At 65.8% G+C, this 20,494-nt stretch overlaps 3 protein-coding genes across 13 annotated transcripts; all 3 read left to right on the forward strand.

Moving 5' to 3' along the window:
* The first annotated feature begins 111 nt into the window (after positions 1 to 111).
* Positions 112 to 8,062, forward strand: AJM1 (apical junction component 1 homolog). Of its 3 annotated transcripts, none has more exons than XM_074331396.1 (3): positions 112 to 239; positions 3,137 to 3,220; positions 3,296 to 8,062. In XM_074331396.1, the coding sequence occupies exon 3, from the start codon at positions 3,355 to 3,357 to the stop codon at positions 6,274 to 6,276; it is 2,922 nt and encodes a 973-aa protein (XP_074187497.1). In that variant the 5' UTR covers positions 112 to 239; positions 3,137 to 3,220; positions 3,296 to 3,354; the 3' UTR covers positions 6,277 to 8,062. The 3 variants fall into 3 exon arrangements, with proteins under 3 accessions (XP_074187497.1, XP_019612297.2, XP_019612294.2); XM_019756738.2 differs by lacking the exon at positions 112 to 239 and adding an exon at positions 270 to 1,523; XM_019756735.2 differs by lacking the exon at positions 112 to 239 and adding an exon at positions 270 to 1,523 and having other exon boundaries at positions 3,137 to 8,062.
* Positions 8,063 to 8,218: 156 nt separating this feature from the next.
* PHPT1 (phosphohistidine phosphatase 1) lies at positions 8,219 to 10,033 on the forward strand. The gene is made up of 3 exons (XM_019756740.2): positions 8,219 to 8,749; positions 9,101 to 9,225; positions 9,743 to 10,033. The coding sequence occupies exons 1-3, from the start codon at positions 8,590 to 8,592 to the stop codon at positions 9,833 to 9,835; spliced, it is 378 nt and encodes a 125-aa protein (XP_019612299.1). The 5' UTR covers positions 8,219 to 8,589; the 3' UTR covers positions 9,836 to 10,033.
* Positions 10,034 to 10,161: 128 nt separating this feature from the next.
* On the forward strand, positions 10,162 to 19,469 carry MAMDC4 (MAM domain containing 4). 9 transcript variants are annotated; one of them, XM_074331395.1, is made up of 29 exons: positions 10,162 to 11,438; positions 12,016 to 12,111; positions 12,187 to 12,360; positions 12,443 to 12,568; positions 12,761 to 12,891; positions 12,976 to 13,060; positions 13,233 to 13,358; positions 13,544 to 13,681; positions 13,775 to 13,863; positions 13,950 to 14,123; positions 14,439 to 14,523; positions 14,602 to 14,781; positions 14,894 to 15,016; positions 15,171 to 15,302; positions 15,418 to 15,554; positions 15,641 to 15,752; positions 15,873 to 15,989; positions 16,123 to 16,257; positions 16,397 to 16,533; positions 16,601 to 16,814; positions 16,936 to 17,073; positions 17,215 to 17,333; positions 17,418 to 17,508; positions 17,645 to 17,791; positions 17,932 to 18,066; positions 18,179 to 18,306; positions 18,385 to 18,493; positions 18,973 to 19,151; positions 19,267 to 19,469. In XM_074331395.1, the coding sequence occupies exons 1-29, from the start codon at positions 11,348 to 11,350 to the stop codon at positions 19,306 to 19,308; spliced, it is 3,690 nt and encodes a 1,229-aa protein (XP_074187496.1). In that variant the 5' UTR covers positions 10,162 to 11,347; the 3' UTR covers positions 19,309 to 19,469. The 9 variants fall into 9 exon arrangements, with proteins under 9 accessions (XP_074187496.1, XP_074187494.1, XP_074187489.1 ...); XM_074331393.1 differs by lacking the exon at positions 10,162 to 11,438 and having other exon boundaries at positions 11,517 to 12,111; positions 13,950 to 14,523; XM_074331388.1 differs by lacking the exon at positions 10,162 to 11,438 and having other exon boundaries at positions 11,517 to 12,111; positions 13,950 to 14,523; positions 16,936 to 17,333.
* The last annotated feature ends 1,025 nt before the right edge of the window (positions 19,470 to 20,494 follow it).

Consider the following 20,494-nt stretch of genomic DNA (forward strand, 5'->3'; position numbering starts at 1 on the left):
TGGGCTCCCAGGGCAGCGAGGTGGGAACGCCTGCCAGGCGGCCGCCTTTGCCCCTAGTTGCTGTGGCTGGTGGGAAAGGCCTGAGCTCCCTGCCTTTGGGCTGAAGAGCCGATTTTCCCCAGAAGGGAGACTGCCTTCTGGGGTAGGAGGCCTCCCAGCACGACTGGCCAGACATCTTCAGAGGACGGCCCCGGCATGGCCACTGTCCTGCGTGCCTGTCCCAGCCCGCCTAGGCCAAGGTTGGATAATTGCTCCCGGGGAATACCTGGGGGTGTCCAGCCCTGAGGGCAGGTGTGTGCCTCTGCCCTGCTGGCTTCCGAGAGTCCCTGTCCTGTCCCAGCTATCTCCCTACTCCCTGCCTCCCCTCAGGCCCTGCCCCCTCCAGGGGCCTGCAGCACCTGGCTCCTCCCACTTCCCACAGTTGCCGGGAGAACAGCTTTGATACTGGAGCTGCCCCACTCTCCAGGGCTGGGCAGACTGTGCTCCAGGTGGGAGGATGGTGGCTGGGCCTTCCCAGTCCCAGGAAGCCTCCGGTCCCCAATTCCTGTGCCTGGAGTATTGTGCGGGGGAGGGGGCGGGCACGAAGCTGAGATGTAGGGACTCCCTTTAGCACACAGCCTATGAGGTTGATCATTCTTGTGGTGCCCACAGATGTGGGGACAAGGCCAATATGAAGTGGACTTGCCCAGGGCCCCACATCTAACGAACCCACAGTGGGCAGGTCCTGCTCTTTGGAGCCTCTGGCAAGCTAGAATGTTCCCTGGCTTGGCATCTTGTTTGGGAGTGACTGGCAGGGCTGGAGATGATATCCACATGTGGCTTATGAGTAGTGACAGCCTCTGCCTGCCTGGACACTGAATGCCGGGGCTGGAGGGGGGAACCAGGAGCGTGTTCTCGCCTGGAAAAGGCTGGGCATCAGGGGACGGGGTTTCAGGGCCCACTCAGGTACGGAGCCATATGGCCCCAGGTACCTGCAGAGTTTGGCGCCTCCGACTGCAGCACAGAGCCAGCAGGGCAGGGAGCAGCCCATCTGCTCCTGCCTGGGCCCAACCCGAGGTGTGCATTGTGGGAGCTGTCCACAGCCCCGGCCAGGACTTGGGGCTCCTCCAGAGCCATGCTGCCACATCCTGCTGGGCCACCAGCTGCCCTGGGGAGGGGTCCTCCAGGACACCAGGTAGGGGCTGGCAGGATGGGTAGGCTGCTCCCTAGGCGCGAGTATCCTGGTTAGACCCCACCCTTTTGGATGCAGGAGGGCTCGTCACGCAGCACCCAGCACAGCCCCAGTGTGGAGCCAGCGGGCCGCGCGGGTCCCAGGCCCATGGCGCGGCCCCTTTAAATGCAAATTCACCGGTGGCCATCGGGGGCAGCACTGAGCGGCCGGACGGCCTCCGCGCCGCTGCCTCGAAGCTTCTGCCGGTGCCGGGGACGCGGCGCGGATGCGCCCGGGACGCGGTGGAGCGGGGCACGACGGGTGGGCCTGGGCCTGCGCAGCCCATTGGGCTCCGCGGGGGAGCAGCGCCCAGGTAAGGGGTCGGCGGGCACTGCCCCGCGCGCCATGTGGGGATGGGGCGCCCACAAGATGGGGGGGAGGGGTCCCACCCCTGGCCGACACCGGCAGGTCCCGCGAGGGCCGGGCTGGGGACCGGGGCTAGGCTGCGCGGTGGGGAGGGCCACCTGCGAAGCTTATTAGGCCTGGGACCCAAGCGGGGCAGACCACCCCCATTCCCATGGAGTGGGGTGTCTCGCTCACCACCGCAGCGGCAAGGCCAGGCTGTCACCTCCCTGGGGCGGAGTCTCACCCTGTCATACGGCCCCCAATTCCGGCCTGGCTTTGAGCTTAGGATGGATGGCAGGAGGCGATGGGGGATGTCCTGCGAATCAGGGAGAGTTGTGGTGGATGTGAGGCCGGGATGGGGACAAGCACTGGGCGTTAGTGGCCCTGACCCAGAAGAACAGCCCTACTGGTGGGAAGCCCCGTACACAGCTGGGACAGAGGGTCTACCCCACCAAAAGTCCTGCCAGATGAGAGCCCAGCTCCTCCTTCCCCAGCTCACCCTGGAGCATGCGCCCCCAGGCTGTGAGGAGGTCGGGCCCTGTCAGCACCGTCTAGAGGGGCGGGTGGCCCAAGTCTGTGAGCCTGGTGCAGAGGGGTGGACCCCAACCTAGCTAGCATCGCAGAGGCCTGGAACCTCAGGTTTCCATGGAGCCTCCCAGAGCTGCTGGGGGGAGGACTGCTCCTTAGAAGGGGGGAGGGGCTTTGGCCGCCCACCACCCTGCCTCCTCCACTGGCGGCCTCCTGACCAGGTGCTCTACTCAGGGGAAAAGGGCAGCCATGACCATGGCTCTCACACACCCACGTGGTCTGGCAACGGGTTTCCAGGCTGCAATGGGCAGGGTGCAAAGCTAGTGGGTCACTTTCCAGGCCTTGTCATGATACCCCAGGGAGTTTGGTGGGTTTCAACCAGCTCATGATAGCTGGAGTCAGGTTTCTGTAAAGGAAAGGAGGCGTTAGGGCCCAGTATGCTCTTCGGGGACATTATTTCGGCCTGGGCCATAGTAAGTGTCAACGGTGGGATGTGCCAGTTCGTCAGCCTAGGGACCAGGCCTAGACCTAATGGGACCACTTCGGGGCCCACTGAGGCTTGGCACAGTGGGCTGTCCCCAATGCAGCAGCACTAGGGGAAGGGTTCCATGCCCAGCCTGGTCAGCAGGTGGGGCGGGAGACTGCGCAGAGCTGGCTAAGGCCAAGGCCAGGGGTGGGCTTTCTCTGCACGGGATGCTAGGAGGGGGCTTCTGTCACCCACCGGTTTTGTGGAGCCAACAGCCATAAAGAAGTCTGTCTGTACCTGATGCTCCAAATGAGCTCACCGTCATTCTAGCCTGTGGGCATGGGAGGGGGAGAGGAGGGCACCCCTACTCTTCCTACCCTGTCCTGTCCCAGGAAAGGGGATCTAACCAAGCCTGTCCAGTGGTCACTACTAGGGCCAGGAGCTCGGGAACCACAGCAGCGGCATCACCTTTCTAGGCATCACCTTTCTAGCTGACCCATCCCAGCTCCATCCCAGTAGAAAATGGCCCAAAGATGGTGGCACGGGGAAAGGACCTGAGTGGCTGCACAAATGGGTTCCTCCTGCAGGTGCTTCTGACGCCGGCATGGAGCAAGTGCCTGCGGCCTCAGCCAAGGCCCAAAACCAGGGCTGCTCTGCCCACTGCGCCCCAGGTAAGTCGGGCCAGCGCGTGTGTGTAGCCCGGCCTGGGATGCGAAGGGGCCGCCCTGACCGGTGTCTCCCACCAGGGCGAAAGCCCCACAAGGCCGAGTGAGCTGCAGCTGCCATTCTGGGGACCTCTTTTAAGATGACCCGCACGGACCCGCCAGACCTGTTGGTGTCGACCGTGTACCAGGACATCAAAGTGGCGGCCCCGGGGCCCGCGTCCAGGCGCCCGCCATGTGAGCGCCCCGTGGCCCGGCCTGCTGCGCCCGCGCCTTTCAACAAGCGCCACTGCCGCAGCTTCGACTTCCTGGAGGCGCTGGACGGGGCGGCCATGGAGGCTCTCCCTGAGCCGCCGCCCACGGAGCCCCCGGCGCCCCGCGCCCGGCCCCGCGACGGCGAATCCCGGCGCCGCGCCCGCTCCAAGAGTGCGCCCCGCGCGCCCCCAGGCCTTGCGCCCGCGCCTGCCTCACCGCCAGTGCTGCCGCGCCGAGGCAGGGAGGCCCAACGAGCGGTGCGGGCTGAGGGGTCGCCGCGCCGCGAGCCGGCGTACCCCGCTCTGCGTGCGCTCGCCAACGAGCTGCACCCCATCAAGCTGCAGCCGCAGCGGGGCGGCCCAGGTCGCATCGCGCCCCTATGCGCCGCCGCCGGCCGATGCGCGCCTCCTGAGCCGCCCGTCGTGCCCGCCGCCCACGTCCGCTGCCGCCTGGATATCAAGCCTGACGATGCGGTGCTGCAACACGCGGTCCGGGGCTCGCGGCCCTGCGGACCCGCCGAGACCACATCCTGGGCCAGAGCCGCCCCGCAGCTCCACGGCCTCACAGTGCCCGGGCCTCGCCACATGGCGCTGTCGCGCACCCCCACCCCCAGTGACTTGTACTGTGCGGACCCTCGAGCGCTGTATTGCGACGGGCCCCTGCCGGGGCCCCGGGACTACTTGGAGCGCCGAAGTCTGCCCTTCACCACCCCGCCGGGCCCCACCCAATTCTTCTACACCGAGGAGCCTGAGGGCCACCCCGGCGGCTTTACAGCCAGCCCCGGTCCTCACTTCAACAGCTACTACCCCAGGCCCTTCCCTTCCGAGGAGCACGCCGGCCCCAATCCAAGGCACGGGGGCGCCTACTATGCAGGGGAAGCGCGCACCTTCCCGGTCCAGGAACCTCCCTCCCGTTCCAACTATGGGGAGGCACTCCGAGCCTACGGCCCACCCTGGGGCCCCCGTTATCCTCCCGAGGAGTCCCAGGCCCACCCCGCCGCCAGATCCTTTTACACAGAGGACTTCGGGTGGTACCGCGACCGCGACACCGTGACGCGGACTTACCCACACCCACGTGGCAGCCAGGCCTGGGGCGACTGGGGCCCGCGGCCTTACCGCACCCTGCAGGTGGCGCCTCCCCCGGACCACGGCCCGTTGCTCGCCTCTTGGCACGGTGGCACCGGCACCAGCCCGCCCCGGTTGGCGACCGACAGCCGCCACTACTCGCGCTCCTGGGACAACATCCTGGCGCCTGGGCCGCGCCGCGAGGATCCCCTGGGCCGCGGCCGCAGCTACGAGAACCTGCTAGGGCGCGAGGCGCGGGAGCCGCAAGGCGCCTCCCCGGAAGGCCGCCGCCCACCCATCGTTGTGAACCTGTCCACCTCGCCCAGACGCTACGCGGCACTGTCACTGTCTGAGACTTCGCTGTCGGAGAAGGGCCGCGCGGGCGAGGGCCCGGGTCGCAATTGGTACGTGACGCCCGAGATCACCATCACCGACAATGATTTGCGCGCCGCCGAGCGCCCGACTGCCAGGGGCTGGGAGCTGCCTGGGGGCCGCCCCGGGCCGCCCCCGCGCGCTGCCCCCGACGGCCCCACCTCTGGCCGCCAGCGCAGTCTCGAGCAGCTGGACGAGCTCATCACTGACCTGGTTATCGACTCGAGGCCTCCAGCCGGTCAAGTCCCCGAGCCGGCAGCCAACGGCCTGGGCCGCCAGCTTCGCCGCCTGCTGGATTCTCGGCCTGCGGGCCCCGGGGTCCTCGCGCTGGCGCCGCGTTCACCACCCGCCTCTGCGGGCAGCGCGGAGGAGCCTACAGGCCCGGGGCAGGCGGCCGACGCATCCCCAGAGCCCAGCGCGGATGAGGACGACCTGATGACGTGCTCCAACGCGCGCTGCCGGCGCACTGAGACCATGTTCAATGCCTGCCTATACTTCAAGTCCTGCCACAGCTGCTACACCTACTATTGCTCGCGGCTGTGCCGCCGCGAGGACTGGGACGCACACAAGGCGCGCTGCGTGTATGGCCGCGTGGGCAGCGTGTGCCGCCACGTGCTGCAGTTCTGCCGCGACAGCGGCCCAGTGCACCGCGCCTTCTCTCGCATCGCGCGTGTCGGCTTCTTGTCGCGCGGCCGTGGTGTGCTCTTCCTGGGTTTCCCGAGCCCTGGTTCCGCAGACAACTTCCTGCGCTTCGGCCTCGAGGGACTGCTTCTGTCGCCCACCTACCTATCGCTGCGCGAGCTGGCCACGCACGCGGCACCCCTGGGCAGCTACGCGCGTGAGCTGGCGGCGGCCGGGCGCCTCTACGAGCCGGCGGAGTGCTTCCTGCTCAGCGTGTCGGTGGCCGTAGGCCCCGGGGCCGCACCCCCCGGCGGCCTCGCCCGGCCCGCCCCGCGCAGCCCTGGGCCCACCGTGCGCAAGTTCGCCAAAGTGGCGCTGGCGGCGGGCAGCCCGGCACGGCCACCCCCGGCCCGGGGCCGCGAACCCGACATGGAGACGTTGATTCTGACGCCGCCGCCAGGCACGGCGGGCCTGGACCAGGAAGGCGAGGCGGGTCGGCGCGCACGCGAGGTGGCCTTTATCCACATCCAGCGCGAGCTGCGGCTGCGTGGCGTCTTCCTGCGCCACGAGTTCCCGCGCGTCTACGAACAGCTCTGCGAATTTGTCGAGGCCAACCGGCGCTTTACGCCCACCACCATCTACCCCACTGACCGGCGCACCGGCCGCCCCTTCATGTGCATGATCATGGCCGCTTCCGAGCCTCGCGCGCTCGATTGGGTGGCCAGTGCCAACCTGCTCGACGACATCATGTGAGCCGCGAGGGGCGCGATAGGGCCCGGTCCAATCCACCCAGGCCCCACCCAGTCCACCCTGGGCCCTCCCACCATTCTCAGGTCCCACCCAGGACCGCCCCGAGCCCCGCCCAAGTCACTCAGGCCCCGCCCAATCCACCCAGGGATGCTCCGAGCCCTGCTCAGCCCATTCAGACTCGGACGAGTCCACAAGGGCCCACGCCCCGCCCAACCCTAAGGCTCTGCCCAGTTCACCTAGGGTCCGCTCAGACCCCGCCCCTGCTTCTCCCAAGCCCCTCCTCAAATTCGCCCAGCCTCTGTCCTGCTCTCCAAGAGCTCCGCCCAGGTCGCACCCCATTGTGTTTTTCACAGGCCCTGTCTTTCCCTCCTCCTCTCCTGCGTCCCCCGCACCCGTCCAGCCCTGCTATCCCTTTCCCAGCCCTCCCTCGGCCCTACCCAGAGTCTGGTCCTTGGCCACTTGGTGCTCCCCGCTGGGAGGCGGGGTGGGCCTGAGGACCGCCCAGCCCTGCCTTCAAGCGGAGGGGTCACTACTGCAGACCCCAGCGCGCAGATACTGTTCGTCCGTCCCCTGTCGTCTGCAGGGCCTCCTTGGAACCTCTCCAACCCTGGTTTGCCCTGGTCCAAGGGCCCGAATTGACCAAAGACTAGTCTCGTCCCCTTTAACCTCCTGTGGTCTGGGATGCGTCCTGCTCAGAGGCCTTTCCTCTTTGGCAAACACCCTGATTGGTTTCGGTGTATCCGTGTCCCCAGCGCGTCCTGCCCTGGTGGTGCGCGGTGCGTTCCGCTGATCCCAGCTCCGGCTGGAAAGGAAATAGCCGGCCCCCGAGCCCGCGCGTTTTTCGTTGGGGCCCGCCTGCCTCCCCTCACCACAGGCCACCCTACAGGAGGGGCTGGGGTAAGAGGCAGGGGAGTAGTACTTGGAGGTCTTCGGCCCACGCGCAAAGATACCCAGCCAGAGGGGAGGAGGACCCGGCCAGGGGAAACAAAGGGTGTGGGTGGGGGCGCAGGCCAGGCGCCAGTCCAGAGCTGAGATCTGGCTGGGCGTGAGTCCAGCCGCCTGCCCACACCCGACAGGATGGGCCTAGGCACGTGCCAGGGCAGAGCGGGGCTGCAAACGGCAGCGCAAGCCCTAACCTCACAGTGAGGCAGGAAGCAGGTAGGGAGACAGAGGGCATTCCCAGTTGGGAGTGGGGCAGGAAAAGCGTGGTGGAAGCAGGTGCGGAAACGAATTAGGGCAGGGGTCCACCGAGGGGTGGGGAGAACCATTGCACGAACTGCCCCCGCCCGCGCGCACTTGCTCTGGCAGTGCCCTGTGCTGCGAGCTGGAAACGCGAGGCCAGCGGCCCGACTCCGGCCCTCGGGAGCGCACGCTGGGGTGACCCTCGGACCCGCCCTCCCCCGGGGTGCATCTGGCCCTGGCCCGGACTCCATGGAGGACAAGTGACCCTGAGAAGCGGCGAGGCTGGGCGCCCTCAAGGTGCCCTCCTGGAGCGCCCAGCACCCAGTCGGGGCCGGGAGTGGGCATCAATTGAATTTGAGGTTCCTCAAATTAAATTGTGAACGCCTCCTTTTCCGGTTCTCTCCCCCGACTGTGCCCCCTATACCTCCCTCCACCACACGCCCGCGCGCCCGCCTCGGCCCCGCGCGTTTGCGACGGCCACACGCCCCGCTTGCCCCACTCGCCTTCATCCCCACGCCTGAGGACCGGCCGTCCTGGAAGATCCCTGAACCGGGATTGTTTCTAGAGGGCGAGCGCTTTTCAAACCAAGTAAAACAACTCGAATGTAGCCATTGCTGCCTCATTGTGCGGGGGCGCGGGTGGGACAGGGTGAGGAAGCCCTCGGACACGGTAGGGGGCGGAGGAGGCCACCCTCCGGACACGGTGGGGGAAACGGGAGGGCGGCCCTCGGTCAGGGCGGCGGACCGGGGAGGGAGACTCTAGGAGACGGTGGGGTAGGCGGTCAGGTCGGAGCCAGCGAATGTTCTCCCGAACTCATGGACCCCCTAACCTCCTCCAAAGGCGACTGCCACCAGCCTGTCACCGGGCTGGAAAAGAACTCTGCTTCCGCTGGTTTTAACCACCATCCACTCGGGATCCCACGTTCCCCTTTAAGTAGGACCCACGTGGTCTCAGGGACGCAAGGAACTAGGTTGCGATTGGCCAGTCCTTGCTGCGGGCCGGCGGCACGATAGGCTAAGGGCCAAACCAGCATGCCCCCGCGAGATTGGCTACGGACTCCCAGAGCCCGCCTCCTGCACTGGGTTGTGTGGGGGGAGGGGTGCGGGCCGCAGGGGCGGGTGCGCTCCGAGGAACATGGCGGCGGCGGACCTCGCCCAGATCCCCGATGTGGATATCGACTCCGATGGCGTCTTCAAATACGTGCTGATTCGAGTCCATGCGACGGCTCCCTCCGGGGCCCCTGCAGGGGAGAGTAAGGAGATCGTGCGTGGCTACAAGTGGGCCGAGTACCACGGTGAGGGCGGGGCGGAGGGTCAGGGGCGGGGCCGCCGGAGTCTGTGGGCGGGATCAGCCACCGCTGTGGGGCGGGGCCGAGGGGACGTCTTGGGAGGTGATCTTGTGTCAGGTCTGATCGTGGTCAGGCCCAGAAGAGGGGGGGTCCGGGAGGCCAAGAAGATACCATGGCCCGAACCCGGCTCTCCTAGTCCCAGCGCCCCTGCCCAGGAGCCCCCGTTTTCCTTTTCATCCCTCCCCAGCCTGGAGGGGCTCCTGTCCTGAGGAAGGAGCTGCTCAGAGCTGGGGCAACAGACCCCCTGGGCCCTAAGGGCAGCCACAGCTGAGTGCTGAGCCGCCCTCCTCCTCCCAGCCGACATCTACGACCAGGTGTCTGGCGAGATGCAGAAGAAGGGGTATGGCTGCGAGTGCATGGGAGGCGGGCGCATTTCCCACCAGAGCCAGGACAAGAAGATCCACGTGTACGGCTACTCCATGGTGAGCTTGCTGGCCCTCCCAGTTGCCTGACCCGCTCTCACAAGCACCCACTGCTGTCTCAACTGCAGAACCCCAGTCCAGGGCCCGGACAGTCCGGTTTCCTATGTGACATGGGGCTGGAAGCACATGGGGTGGGAGGGAGGCGGCTGCCTGACCCTCAGCTACACTGAGCTGAGTCCTGTCCCACCCAAGAGGGCTGGCTCGGCTGTCGCTGTCCCTCAGCTCGTTGAGGCAGTCAGTATTGGGGTGAAACTCAGGCCCCTCCCTCTCCCATCACCAAGCCACCAGAGGACACGGGTGTTCTCTTGGCACCTAGCATAGCTCAGAGCTTGGGCTAGAGGGCTCGCCATCCATGTCTGTTCGCCTTGTGGCCACCTTTCCGCAGAACAGCTCTCTGGGGTGGTTAGGGGTGATTGCTCCGCCCTGCCCCCCTCCCCAATCTGGCTCCTGGGTGTCACCTGCTAACTGGCCACCCAGAGCCAGTACAGGGGCTGTAAAAGCTGTCTTCTCTCTTCAGGGATACGGTCGAGCCCAGCACTCTGTCTCCACTGAGAAGATCAAAGCTAGGTACCCTGACTATGAGGTCACCTGGGCTGATGACGGCTACTGAGACCCATCTGAGACCTCCTGCCTCGAGCCATCCATTTGGAACTCTGCCCTTGAAGCCCCTCCTGAGGGGCTGGGCTGCATCCCCTGGCACTGTGCCACCCTGGCCCAGCCTGGGAGACAGACAGCAGCCTGGCCCCAATGCCTGGGTTTACCTCGCCCATGGGAATTAAAAGCATTGTCACCCCTTCTGGTCCCTGGATGCTATGTGTCAGGTTCTCTGCTCATGGGTCACCCCTACGGACCCCTGAGTAAAGCAGGAGGGTGGCGGAGAGCCAGAGGCAGCCCTGGGATCCCTTTGACTCCACCTTTTGGGGCCCCAGGGAGTGGCAGTGCATACTCAGCCCTTTGGGGTCTGATAAGGGAGCCCTGGAGCTGCTGTCCCCGTTTATGGCCTAATTGCTCCTCCACAAGGCTGCTATCCCCAAGGACATCTGGGAGGAGGCACACCTGGCCCTTATGCAAGAGCTTAGTGTCTGGTCCCTCAGGGCCGGCCAGGGCCAGGGTAGCCTTCCCAGGGCACAGGGCAGAGAGGGTGCCAGTGACCACCGTCATGGCTGCCTGTTTTCAGGGTCTCTGCTTAGCCAGCTGAAGTCACACATGAAAGTGACCTGTGACACCTTGCTTCCAAGAGCAGGTCCCACAGCCAAGGCCTCCTGCTCAAAGTGAATGGGCAGGGCTTCCAACAGCCATGTTCTGGAAGCCTGTCTCCTCTCCCAGAACCCTCTCCTTTCTGGGTGCAAGGCTGTATGTGGGGGGGTCACACGGAGGGCAGGGCCAGATACACTGAGACACAGTGTCCCTTTGGCTACTGAGTGTGGGTGCTTCCTACTTTGCCTGTGATCACGTGTGCATAGGTGAGTTCAGGGTAGCCACCAGGCAGGTGCTATTGCCACCTCATTTTACAGACAAGGAAACAGGTTCCGGTGACACAGACTCCCAGGTCAGTGTAAATTGTGGGCAGACCCTGACTCCCAACCCTGCCCTGGGGGTCTGGTCTGTGCCATAACACTTTAGGCTCCTGGACGCCCAGCCATGCTGCTCAGGACAGTTGTCCACAGATAAGTGCTTTTCTATAGACGAACTGCAGACTGAGTGATGGATGGACATGGTCAAGGTCTCTGGCTGCTGCCCCACGCCCGCAGTGATGGGTTGCACAAGCTGGGCTCCTGCTGGTAGCCCTGGGCCATGCTGACCTCGCAGCCAGGTGGGGACAGAGGCCTCGGGAGAAGTGGCTGCAGCCGGTGCTGTCTGCACTGCCCCAGCTGGTGCCTCCACCAGGCAGGGCTGTGTGGCAGTGGGCATGATGAGCGGGGCCTGACCTTTGATCTGAAGTTGCTGGGCAGGTGGGGGCTGACCTGGGGCAGGGGCCCCTTTTGGACACTTTTACAACCCAGAGTACCTCATCAGCAAGGGGAGGGGCTGGCCAGGGGGCCGCTCTCCAATTAGAGCAGTCAGCCCATGGGGCCACAGGTTGATAACCCAGCAAAGTCCCCACTGGCTGCCCAGTGCAAGCATGGCTCCTGGCCTCGCACCCTCTGCTCTGACCATGCCTCTGCCCAGCCACCTCCTGCCCACCCTGGTCCTGCTCCTGGGTGAGTCATCAGGTCCTGCTCCTGAAGCAGGGCTGGCCGGGGGTTTGGGTGCAAGGCCGTGGGGGACCCCAGGGTGAGCCTTTGGGGTCCTGGGGATTGTCCCACCAGGGAAAACATCCGCTCTCCCAGGCCCAAGGTGAGAGGGTCTTGGAGTCACATCCGTGCCCTTGGACTGCATGGAGCCTGAGGGGGCCTGGGTCACCCATGGTGCCTCCCCTTGGGGGCACTCTCCTGGCAGGGGGCCTCTGCTTCCCTGCTGGTCTCCTGCTTCCTTCCCCAGGGGGTGCTCCAGCCTAGGGGGGCCCTTGGTCCCATGCAGACCCACCCACATCCCCCCAGTACTGATGTGTAGTCAGCCTCTCGCAGGCCAGATGTACTCTGCTTGGCCTTGACAGGGGGCCTCTAGCCTCAGACCCAGCCCCCTCCCTCGACCTCCTTGCCTGGGCCCCAAAGTAGGATGACCAATGTCCTGGGGTGCCCGAGTCTGAGGGGTTTCTGAGAACTGGGACAGTCTCCGACCAACTGGGGTGGGGAAATCACCCTGCCCCAGACCACCTAGCTGTCTCTTTGGTGGCAGCCAGGTCCCCAGGCTGGGCCTGGGTCCCCAACCTCTGCAGGACCCCCAGCGAGGCCATGTGCAACTTCGTGTGTGACTGCAGGGGCTGCTCGGACGAGACCCAGTGTGGTGAGCCATGGCTGTACAGGGAGCGGGCAGGGCCAGTCCTCCACAGGCAGCTCACCTGACCGCCCACTATCCCAGGTTACCATGGGGCCTCACCCCCCCTGGGTGCCCCCTTCACCTGCGACTTCGAGCAGGACTCCTGTGGCTGGCGAGACATCAGCACCTCAGGCTACAGATGGTTCCGAGACCGGGCAGGGGCTGTGCCAGAGGACCCCGGGCTCCATTCAGACCACACTCTTGGCACTGACCTGGGTGAGGCTTGGTGTGGGGGCGTCTCCATGCCACCCCCTCCCTTCTTGGGTTCCTGCCTCATCTGACTTCTCTGCCCATTCAGGCTGGTATGTGGCGGTTGTCACCCACCGTGGAAAAGAGGCGTCCACCGCAGCCCTGCGCTCCCCTGTCCTACACGAGGCGGCCCCCACCTGTGAGCTGAGGCTGTGGTACCACGCAGCCTCTGCAGGTGTGCACCTGGACCCCCGATCCTGCGGCCTGGGTGGGGTGTCCTAAACCCAGGGACTGGGAAAGGAAGGGGCACTGCTGCAGAGACTGGCAGGGTGCCCCAAAGAAGGGGTAGGGGTCCTGGGCGCAGGGCACAGCCAGCAGGCTGGGAGGCACCAGAGGGACCTAAGTGCCCCAGGATCCCCCACTACAGATGTGGCTGAGCTGCGGCTGGAGCTGACCCATGGAATGGAGACACTGACCCTGTGGCAAAGCTCGGGACCCTGGGGCCCAGGCTGGCAGGAGCTGGTGGTGGCCACTGGCCGCATCCGGGGTGACTTCCGGGTGAGCTGTGGGTGGTCTGGTTGGTGGGGGTAGCAGGAAAGGTCTGAGCCCTGACTTAGGTCCTAAGGACCCTGTTTTCTTCAGGTGACCTTCTCTGCCATCCGCAATGCCACCCACAGGGGCGCTGTGGCGTTGGATGACGTAGCTTTCTGGGGCTGTGCACTGCCCAGTAAGGCCCTGTGTGGGGGGTAGGGGTGGGGGGGCACATCTGGGGGACAATGGGTTAGCTGGAGCTCCTCGCCTGCACGCTCCTGGCCCACAAGGTCTTGAGCTTCTCCCCCAGCTGCCCCATCCCCAGGGTCTTGGGGCCAGGGTGATGAGTTAACCCTCCCCCACCCTAGCCCCCCAGGCGCGCTGCCCTCTGGGGCATCACCATTGCCGGAACAAGGCTTGCGTGGAGCCCCACCAGCTGTGCGATGGGGACGACAACTGTGGGGACAGTTCAGATGAGGACACGCCCACCTGCAGTGAGCAGGGATCCTTGAGAGAACACGGGGGGGGGGGGGGGGGGGGGGCTGTTCCTTGGCACGGCCCTTCTGGAGGTGGGGTGGCTTGTGTCCACCTGGAGACGGAGCCACACGGCTTGGGGCAGTCAGCACCAATGGGCAGGCTAGGGGCCCAGAGATGGCCTGAACCCCGCTTCCCTCCCTAGGCCACCACATGTCCACAGACTTTGAGACAGGCCTGGGCCTGTGGAAGCTCTCTGAGGGCTGGACCCGGAACCATAGCGCTGGTGGCCCTGAGCACCCCGCCTGGCCTCGCCGTGACCACAGCCGGAACAGCGCTCAGGGTGAGGCCGAGTGGGGACCCTCAGCCACTGCCCTGGCCCACGCCCACCGCAGCGCCCGCCCTGCCACCCGGCTCATGCTTGCTCTCTCCCCAGGCTACTTCCTGGTGTCCATGGCTGAGCCCGTTGCCCCTGCTGTCCTCTCCAGCCCCGAGTTCCAAGCATCGGGCCCCCACAACTGCTCGGTGAAGCGGTGGGGGACGCAGGGTTGCCTGTCCTGGCTGCTGTGGCCCCAGAGAGTCTCCCCTGACCATCCCCCGTCCCTTTCCAGCTCATCTTCTATCACTACCTGCATGGGTCCGAGGCCAGCTGTCTCCAGCTATTCCTGCAGACTCAGAGCCCCAGTGCCCCCCAGGTCCCCATTCTGCTGCGTAGGCGCCATGGGGAGCTGGGGGCTGCCTGGGTCCGAGACCGGGTTGACATCCAGAGCGAGCACCCCTTCCGGGTGAGGCCAGCAAGGGCAGCGCTGGGGGGACAAGCAGGTGGCCCAGGGAGCCCCTCAGGGAGCTGGGGAAGGGAGCTCAGGGAGCAGGTCGGGGCCTCCAGGCTGTCTGCAGGAAGCTCGTGGGTTCTTTTGTGGGCAGCATGTGTGTGGAGAGACCAGAGCCAAGGCGGGGTGGCTTTCCAATGGCCCCTCCTGAAGGGCTGTGGGGGTGTGATGGGAGGAGGTGTGCGCACTTACGAAGTACAAGGTGTGGGTCAGAGGAGCCAACCTGGGGACAACAGAGGGAGGTGGGCTCCTGAGACCCTGTGCTCTCAGATTCACCTGGCAGGGCAGACGGGTCCAGGAGGCGTGGTGGGCCTGGACGACCTCATCCTGTCCGACGGCTGCCAACCAGTCCTGGGTGAGCCTGCGGAGCTCCTCCCCCCGGCAAGCGCTGCCCCCCCCCCCACCTGACCCTCTTTCTGTTCTGCCCCCACAGAGGTGTCCCACTCACCTCCTGGGCTCTGGAGCCCAGCATCCTGGCCGGGCCCGTCCAGCCTGCAGCCCCAAAGGTTCTGTGAGCCAGGACATCTTTCCTGTGGTGACCTGTGTGTCCCCCCAGAGCAGCTGTGTGACTTCCAACAGCAGTGCGAGGGGGGCGAGGATGAGCAGGAGTGCGGTGAGGGGCGGAGGGGGAGAGAGGGGGAAGGGGGAGGGGGGTATCCTCCCTCCAGACCCTCCCCACTGCTGGGCGTTGGGCCCAAAGCGGCTCAGTGCCCGTTGTGTTGCAGGCACTACAGACTTCGAGCCTCCCACGGCCGGGGGCTGGGAGGACGCCAGCGTGGGACGGCTTCAGTGGGGGCGTCTCCTGGCCCAGGACAGTGGGGACCCTGGCACCAGTGGAGCTGCTGCTGGTGAGGCCCCAGTTCCCCGCCCAGGGAAGCCTGGAGCCTGCCTGTGAATTGTACCCCCAGAGGGGTCCCCTGCTCTGCCTCTTTGCTAGGGAGGGTCTCTGAGCTGGGGGGTCGCTGGAAGGAATCTGCTCTGAGCTGCCTTGCTGTTTCCCAGGGCACTTCCTGTCTTTGCAGAGGGCCTGGGGGCAGCTGACAGCGGAGGCCCGGGTCCTCACACCCCCCCTAGGCCCCTCAGGCCCCCACTGTGAACTCCACTTGGCTTACCATTTTCAAAGTCACCCCCAAGGTACCACTGTCCCTCTAGGCCCTCTGCCCAGCCCTGGGGCGGTGAGAGGTCTGAGGTGCACCCTCTAGGAGGGTAGGGGTGGGGTGGGCCTACCCATGGTGACCCCCTTGGCCAGGCTTCCTGGCGCTGGTCGTGGTGGAGGGCAGCACCCGGGAGCTGGTGTGGCAGGCCCCGAGCAGCAACAGCGGCAGCAGCAGCAGGAGCTGGAAGGTGGACACGGTCCTTCTGGGGGCACGCCGCCGGCCCTTCCAGGTGAGGAGGGCAGCCTGGGGGCCTGGGCGCAAGAAGCAGGCTCTGACTTAACAGCCCCTTCCTCCTCCCTTGTGCCCCCCATGAAGCTGGAGTTTGTGGGCCTGGTGGACTTGGATGGCCCTGGCCAGCAAGGCGCTGGGGTGGACAACGTGATCATGAAGGACTGCAGTACCTCAGTGGCCACCAAGAGAGACACAGGTCCTTCCCTCCCTCGCCCCGTCCCCACCCAGACCTCTGGGAGACCCACTCCAGAGAGCAAGTCCCCCTAACCTCTGAGGACCCAGGAGGGCTGCTAACCCCACCACTGCCCCACCCCAGAGGTCTCCTGTAACTTTGAGCGGGACACGTGCGGCTGGCACACGGGCCACCTCACAGATGCCCACTGGCACCGGATGGAGAGCCGTGGCCCTGGATATGACCACACCACAGGTGAAGGTAGGGCGAGGGCACCCAGACTTGGGAGGCAGCGCCCAGACCTGGGTGGTGGGGGCATGCTCACACAGCGTGTGCCCCTCTTGGAGCCTGACATCTCTGCAGCTCAGCCGTGTCCCCCACCCCCACCCCACAGGCTACTTTGTGCTCCTGAACCCCACAGACCCCCCAGCCCGGGGCCCTGGTGGGCACCTGCTCACCCAGCCCCAGATGCCGGCAGCCTCTGAGGAGTGTCTCTCCTTCTGGTACCATCTCCACGGGCCCCAGATTGGTGAGTGACCTGGAGCCGGGCAGGGCTAGGAGACCCACAGGGGTCTGAGTTCTGTCTCTCCCCCTCAGGGGATCTGGAGAGGGTGGGAAGCTATCAGGAGTGGGGGTCTAGTCCCCTCTAAACTCCACCCTCCCTCTAGGGACACTGCGTCTAGTGATGAGACAGGATGGGAAGGCAGACACACACCTGTGGTCACAGTCAGGCACCCATGGCAATTGCTGGCATGAGGCCTGGGCCACTCTCCACCACCAGATGGACTCTGGTGCCCAGTACCAAGTGAGGTCCGGTGCCTGGGTGGTGAGGGGCAGGGCAAGGCCCCAGCGCTAACACTCTCTGCCCCCAGCTGCTGTTCCAGGGCCTCCGGGATGGGTACCATGGCACCATGGCACTGGATGACGTGGCCTTGCGGCCCGGGCCCTGTTGGGCCCCCAAGCGCTGCTCCTTCGAAGACTCAGCCTGTGGCTTCTCCACTGGGGGCCTCTGGACACGCCAGACCAATACCACTGGCCGTGCCACCTGGGGCCCCAGCACTGACCACACCACAGAGACCGCTCAGGGTGTGGGCCTGGGGTGGGGCTGAGGACTGAGGGGCCCAGGGTTCAGGTGGGGCGGGGCCAGGGTGAGGGGCGGGGCCAGGGTGGGCGGGATTGCAGGCTGGAGCTGGCACCCCCACTCCAGGGCACTATATGGTGGTGAACACAAGCCCACAGACACTGCCACGAGGCCACATTGCCTCCCTGACCTCAGAGGAGCACAGGCCCCTGGCCCAGCCCTCCTGCCTGACCTTCTGGTACCACCTGAGCCTCCAAAACCCAGGTGAGGGCTGCCAGGAGGAGGGGCCATGGGGTCCACCCAGGCCCCTATGCCAAGGCCATCTGGGAGCCCATCAGTGCAGGGCCCTGAGCCAGCACCGTTCCTCCACTGTTGCTGACCTAAGCTGGCTGCTTGGCGTGGCAGGTACCCTGCAGGTCCACGTGGAGGAGGCTGAGAGGCGACAGGTGCTCAGCATCAATGACCACGGGGGGCTTGCCTGGCGCCTGGGCAGCGTGGATGTGCAGGCCCAGCGGGCCTGGAGGGTGAGTGCCTGGGGGAGTGTCCTTCCTCACCCGCAAGGGCGGTTCAGACCACTTGTGAGCACACCTTGCCCTGTACCTGCCCAGGTGGTGTTCGAGGCCGTGGCTGCTGGGGTAGAGCGCTCCTACATGGCGGTGGATGACCTGCTCCTCCAGGACGGACCCTGCCCTCGGCCAGGTGGGAGCCTTGCGGCCTGGCCCTGGCCCTGGCTTGTGGGTGGCGCCAACTGTGCCAACCCGGCACCCAGCAGTGGTGCTGCCCCAGGGGATGGAGGGGCAGGGGCAGCTCCACTTACTGCCTTGGTCTCCTGCAGCTTCCTGTGACTTTGAGACTGGCCTGTGTGGCTGGAGCCATCTGCCCTGGCCTGACCTGGGCAGGTACAGCTGGGACTGGAGCAGTGGAGCCACACCCTCCCACTACCCCCAGCCCCCCGTGGACCACACTCTAGGCACTGACGCAGGTGGGTCTGAGCTGGGAAGGGACCCCAGAGCCACACACACCCAGGGGCACATACCCACCCCATCCCAGGCCAACCAACCCATGCCATCAGGGTCAGAGGCCTCAAGTCCTGTGGGCTGGCCCCTCCCTCTCTGTTTCCAGGCCACTTTGCTCTCTTTGAAACCAGCGTGCTGGGCCCAGGGGGCCGGGCGGCCTGGCTGCACAGCCAGCCTCTGCCTGCCACCAAGGCCTCCTGCCTCCGCTTCTGGTACCAGATGGGCTTTCCCGAGCAATTCTGTACGTCGGCAGGGCCAGCGGTGCCTGGGCAGTGGGGGCAGCAGAGGCCGGGGGGCAGCCTTGCATCATGATGGGTCAGGGACTTCACCCCCGCCCCCCGGCCCGATTTCAGACAAGGGCGAGCTGAGGGTGCTCCTGAGAAGTCCCCGTGGCCAGCTGGCTGTGTGGGGCGCGGGCGGGCACCGGCGGCACCAGTGGCTGGAAGGCCAGGTGGAGGTGGCCAGCACCGAGGAGTTCCAGGTGAGGCCAGGCTGCTCGGGAGAGCTCAGGTGGGGTGTCCTCTGCGAGTCCACACAGCTTCTCCTCCCTCCCAATCAGATCGTGTTTGAAGCCACTCTGGGCGGTCAGCCAGCCCTGGGGCCCATTGCCCTGGATGACATTGAGTATCTGGCCGGGCAGCGTTGCCAGCTGCTTGCACCCAGCCAGGGTAAGCCCTGCTCAGGTTGCCGGCCCCGCTCTGTGTCTGGGCATCTGTGGTTTGGCAGCTCGTGGCCCACTTGGCTGCCAGAGAGGCCAGGACCGCCAGCAAGGCAGGGCTCTGCACCATCCCCTCCCTCCACCCACTGTCCCCTCCCTTCCTGGGCTGGACCATTCCTCCTCCCTGGTCCCTGGTCCCTGGGTGCCCTCCCAGGGCACGTCTAGGCTGGTCAGGCTGGATGCTGATGCCAGCCTGTTGCTGGGACACGCACTGGTTGTCAGTTCACAATGAAGTGGGGTCCAGCCGGGTCCTTGACACCCGTCTGCCAAGTTCCCAACCTTAGCCTGCAGCCTGTGCTGGCACGATGGTGCACCCCAGGAACCCACGGGCTGCAGGGACCGGCCACCCCCAGGCATCGTCCTTGGCCTTGGGTGTGAGGCTGACAGGGAGGGCTTGAATCTCAGGCTCACGTGCCCTGTGGCCCACAGGGGACACGGCAGTGGCCACTTCAGTGCCGGCCGCAGTGGGCGGCGCCCTCCTCCTCCTCGTGCTCCTGGGGCTGCTTGGACTCTTGGGGCGGCTCTGGCTGCAGAAGAAGGGAGGCTGCCCCTCCCCAGGCAGCACTGTGGCCGCTGCCCCCGGCTTTGACAACATTCTCTTCAATGCGGTAGGGGCCCTGCGGAGGGGGGACCGCCGTGGCCACACTCGGATTGGCCCTGGGGAGCTGGGAGCGGTGGGACCCCCACCACCAGCGGTCGCCGAGCGCCTCTCCTCCATCCTAGGATCAGGTCACCCTGCCTGCATTAGTCACCGACAACCCATAGACGACCCAGAGAAGACGAGCGCCCCGCCCCCCCCCCCCATCCTGTCAGCCCTGTCCCCCCCCCCAAGGACAGGCTAAGCCTCGCACCCCTGATCCTGCACAGACTGCCACCCACGTGCCCGCACAGCCCTCACCCCAATAAACACACCAACCGTGAAGACAGCCCCGCTCAGGCCAGTCTGTGCATCCTGCCCTGCCCGCCCGCCGGAAGTTGGCTCCTGGGGTGCCCAACCCAGACTTGCCGAGGCCACACTTGGGGGCACCTCCCACATCAGTGGCAGGACACAGGCCATACCAGACACGGCCAGGGGCTAGAGGCACCAGGAGCAGGCGCAATAGGACCTTGAGTAGCCACTGCCCAGGCCAGGGAGGCCACCCCACGTGATGGAATCTGACGGGGGGGGGGGGGGCAGGGGTGTCTGGCTCGCCCTGCTGGGTAACTTATCTGCACGGGGAGACACGCCCATGGGCACAGGCGACAGTCTGAGGAGCAAACACTTGACCCGTCCCAGGTGGCACGGAGCTAGTCTGGTGGGGGGCACGCCCTTCTGTGCCTGTCCCACAGGAAGGGCCCACCGTCCCATGGGCACACTCCCCCACGTCTACCACCCCACTTTAAAGGTCCAACCAGTCCCTGAAAGTATACATCTCAAAGCCGAGGTCACTTGGTACTCCCGTGATGCCTGAGCACCAACCAAGGTCCCTGACCTGCTGGCCTCATGAGGTCTGAGGGTGACTCCCCTGGATGTGTCATGAACCCTGGTGCACCCACATGCCATCCTCATCTAATGAAACGGAGTCAGGGCTTTCTAACGCAGGGAGGGTCCCAGGCTCTGCTTCCCCACGTGGGACTCGGACAGGACCTCGCATGGACCTAGAAGGCCCCACTGGGCAGGACTGTCTTGGGGGGGTGGTGATGGCCACGTGCTCCCCTCCTGCCCGCTCCTGGTCCACTGGGTTCTGCTGGGAAGGGTGTGGCCGGGGACTCAGTGCCACGGGAGGGTGGGCTCCACTGCCAAGAGGTCAGCCAATGCCCACGAACTGTCTCAGGAGACAGTGACCTTCATGGCCCCTCAGATGCCCCCTACAGTGTTTGTCATGAAAACTCCCCCTCCCCATGATGGGGGCCAGAGGGACGGGGTGCTAAGGATGAGACAGGTGGGATGGGACATGAGGACACAGCAGCA

The sequence above is a fragment of the Rhinolophus sinicus genome, linkage group LG04 (assembly GCF_036562045.2).
Source record: "Rhinolophus sinicus isolate RSC01 linkage group LG04, ASM3656204v1, whole genome shotgun sequence".
NCBI classification, from domain to species: domain Eukaryota; kingdom Metazoa; phylum Chordata; class Mammalia; order Chiroptera; family Rhinolophidae; genus Rhinolophus; species Rhinolophus sinicus.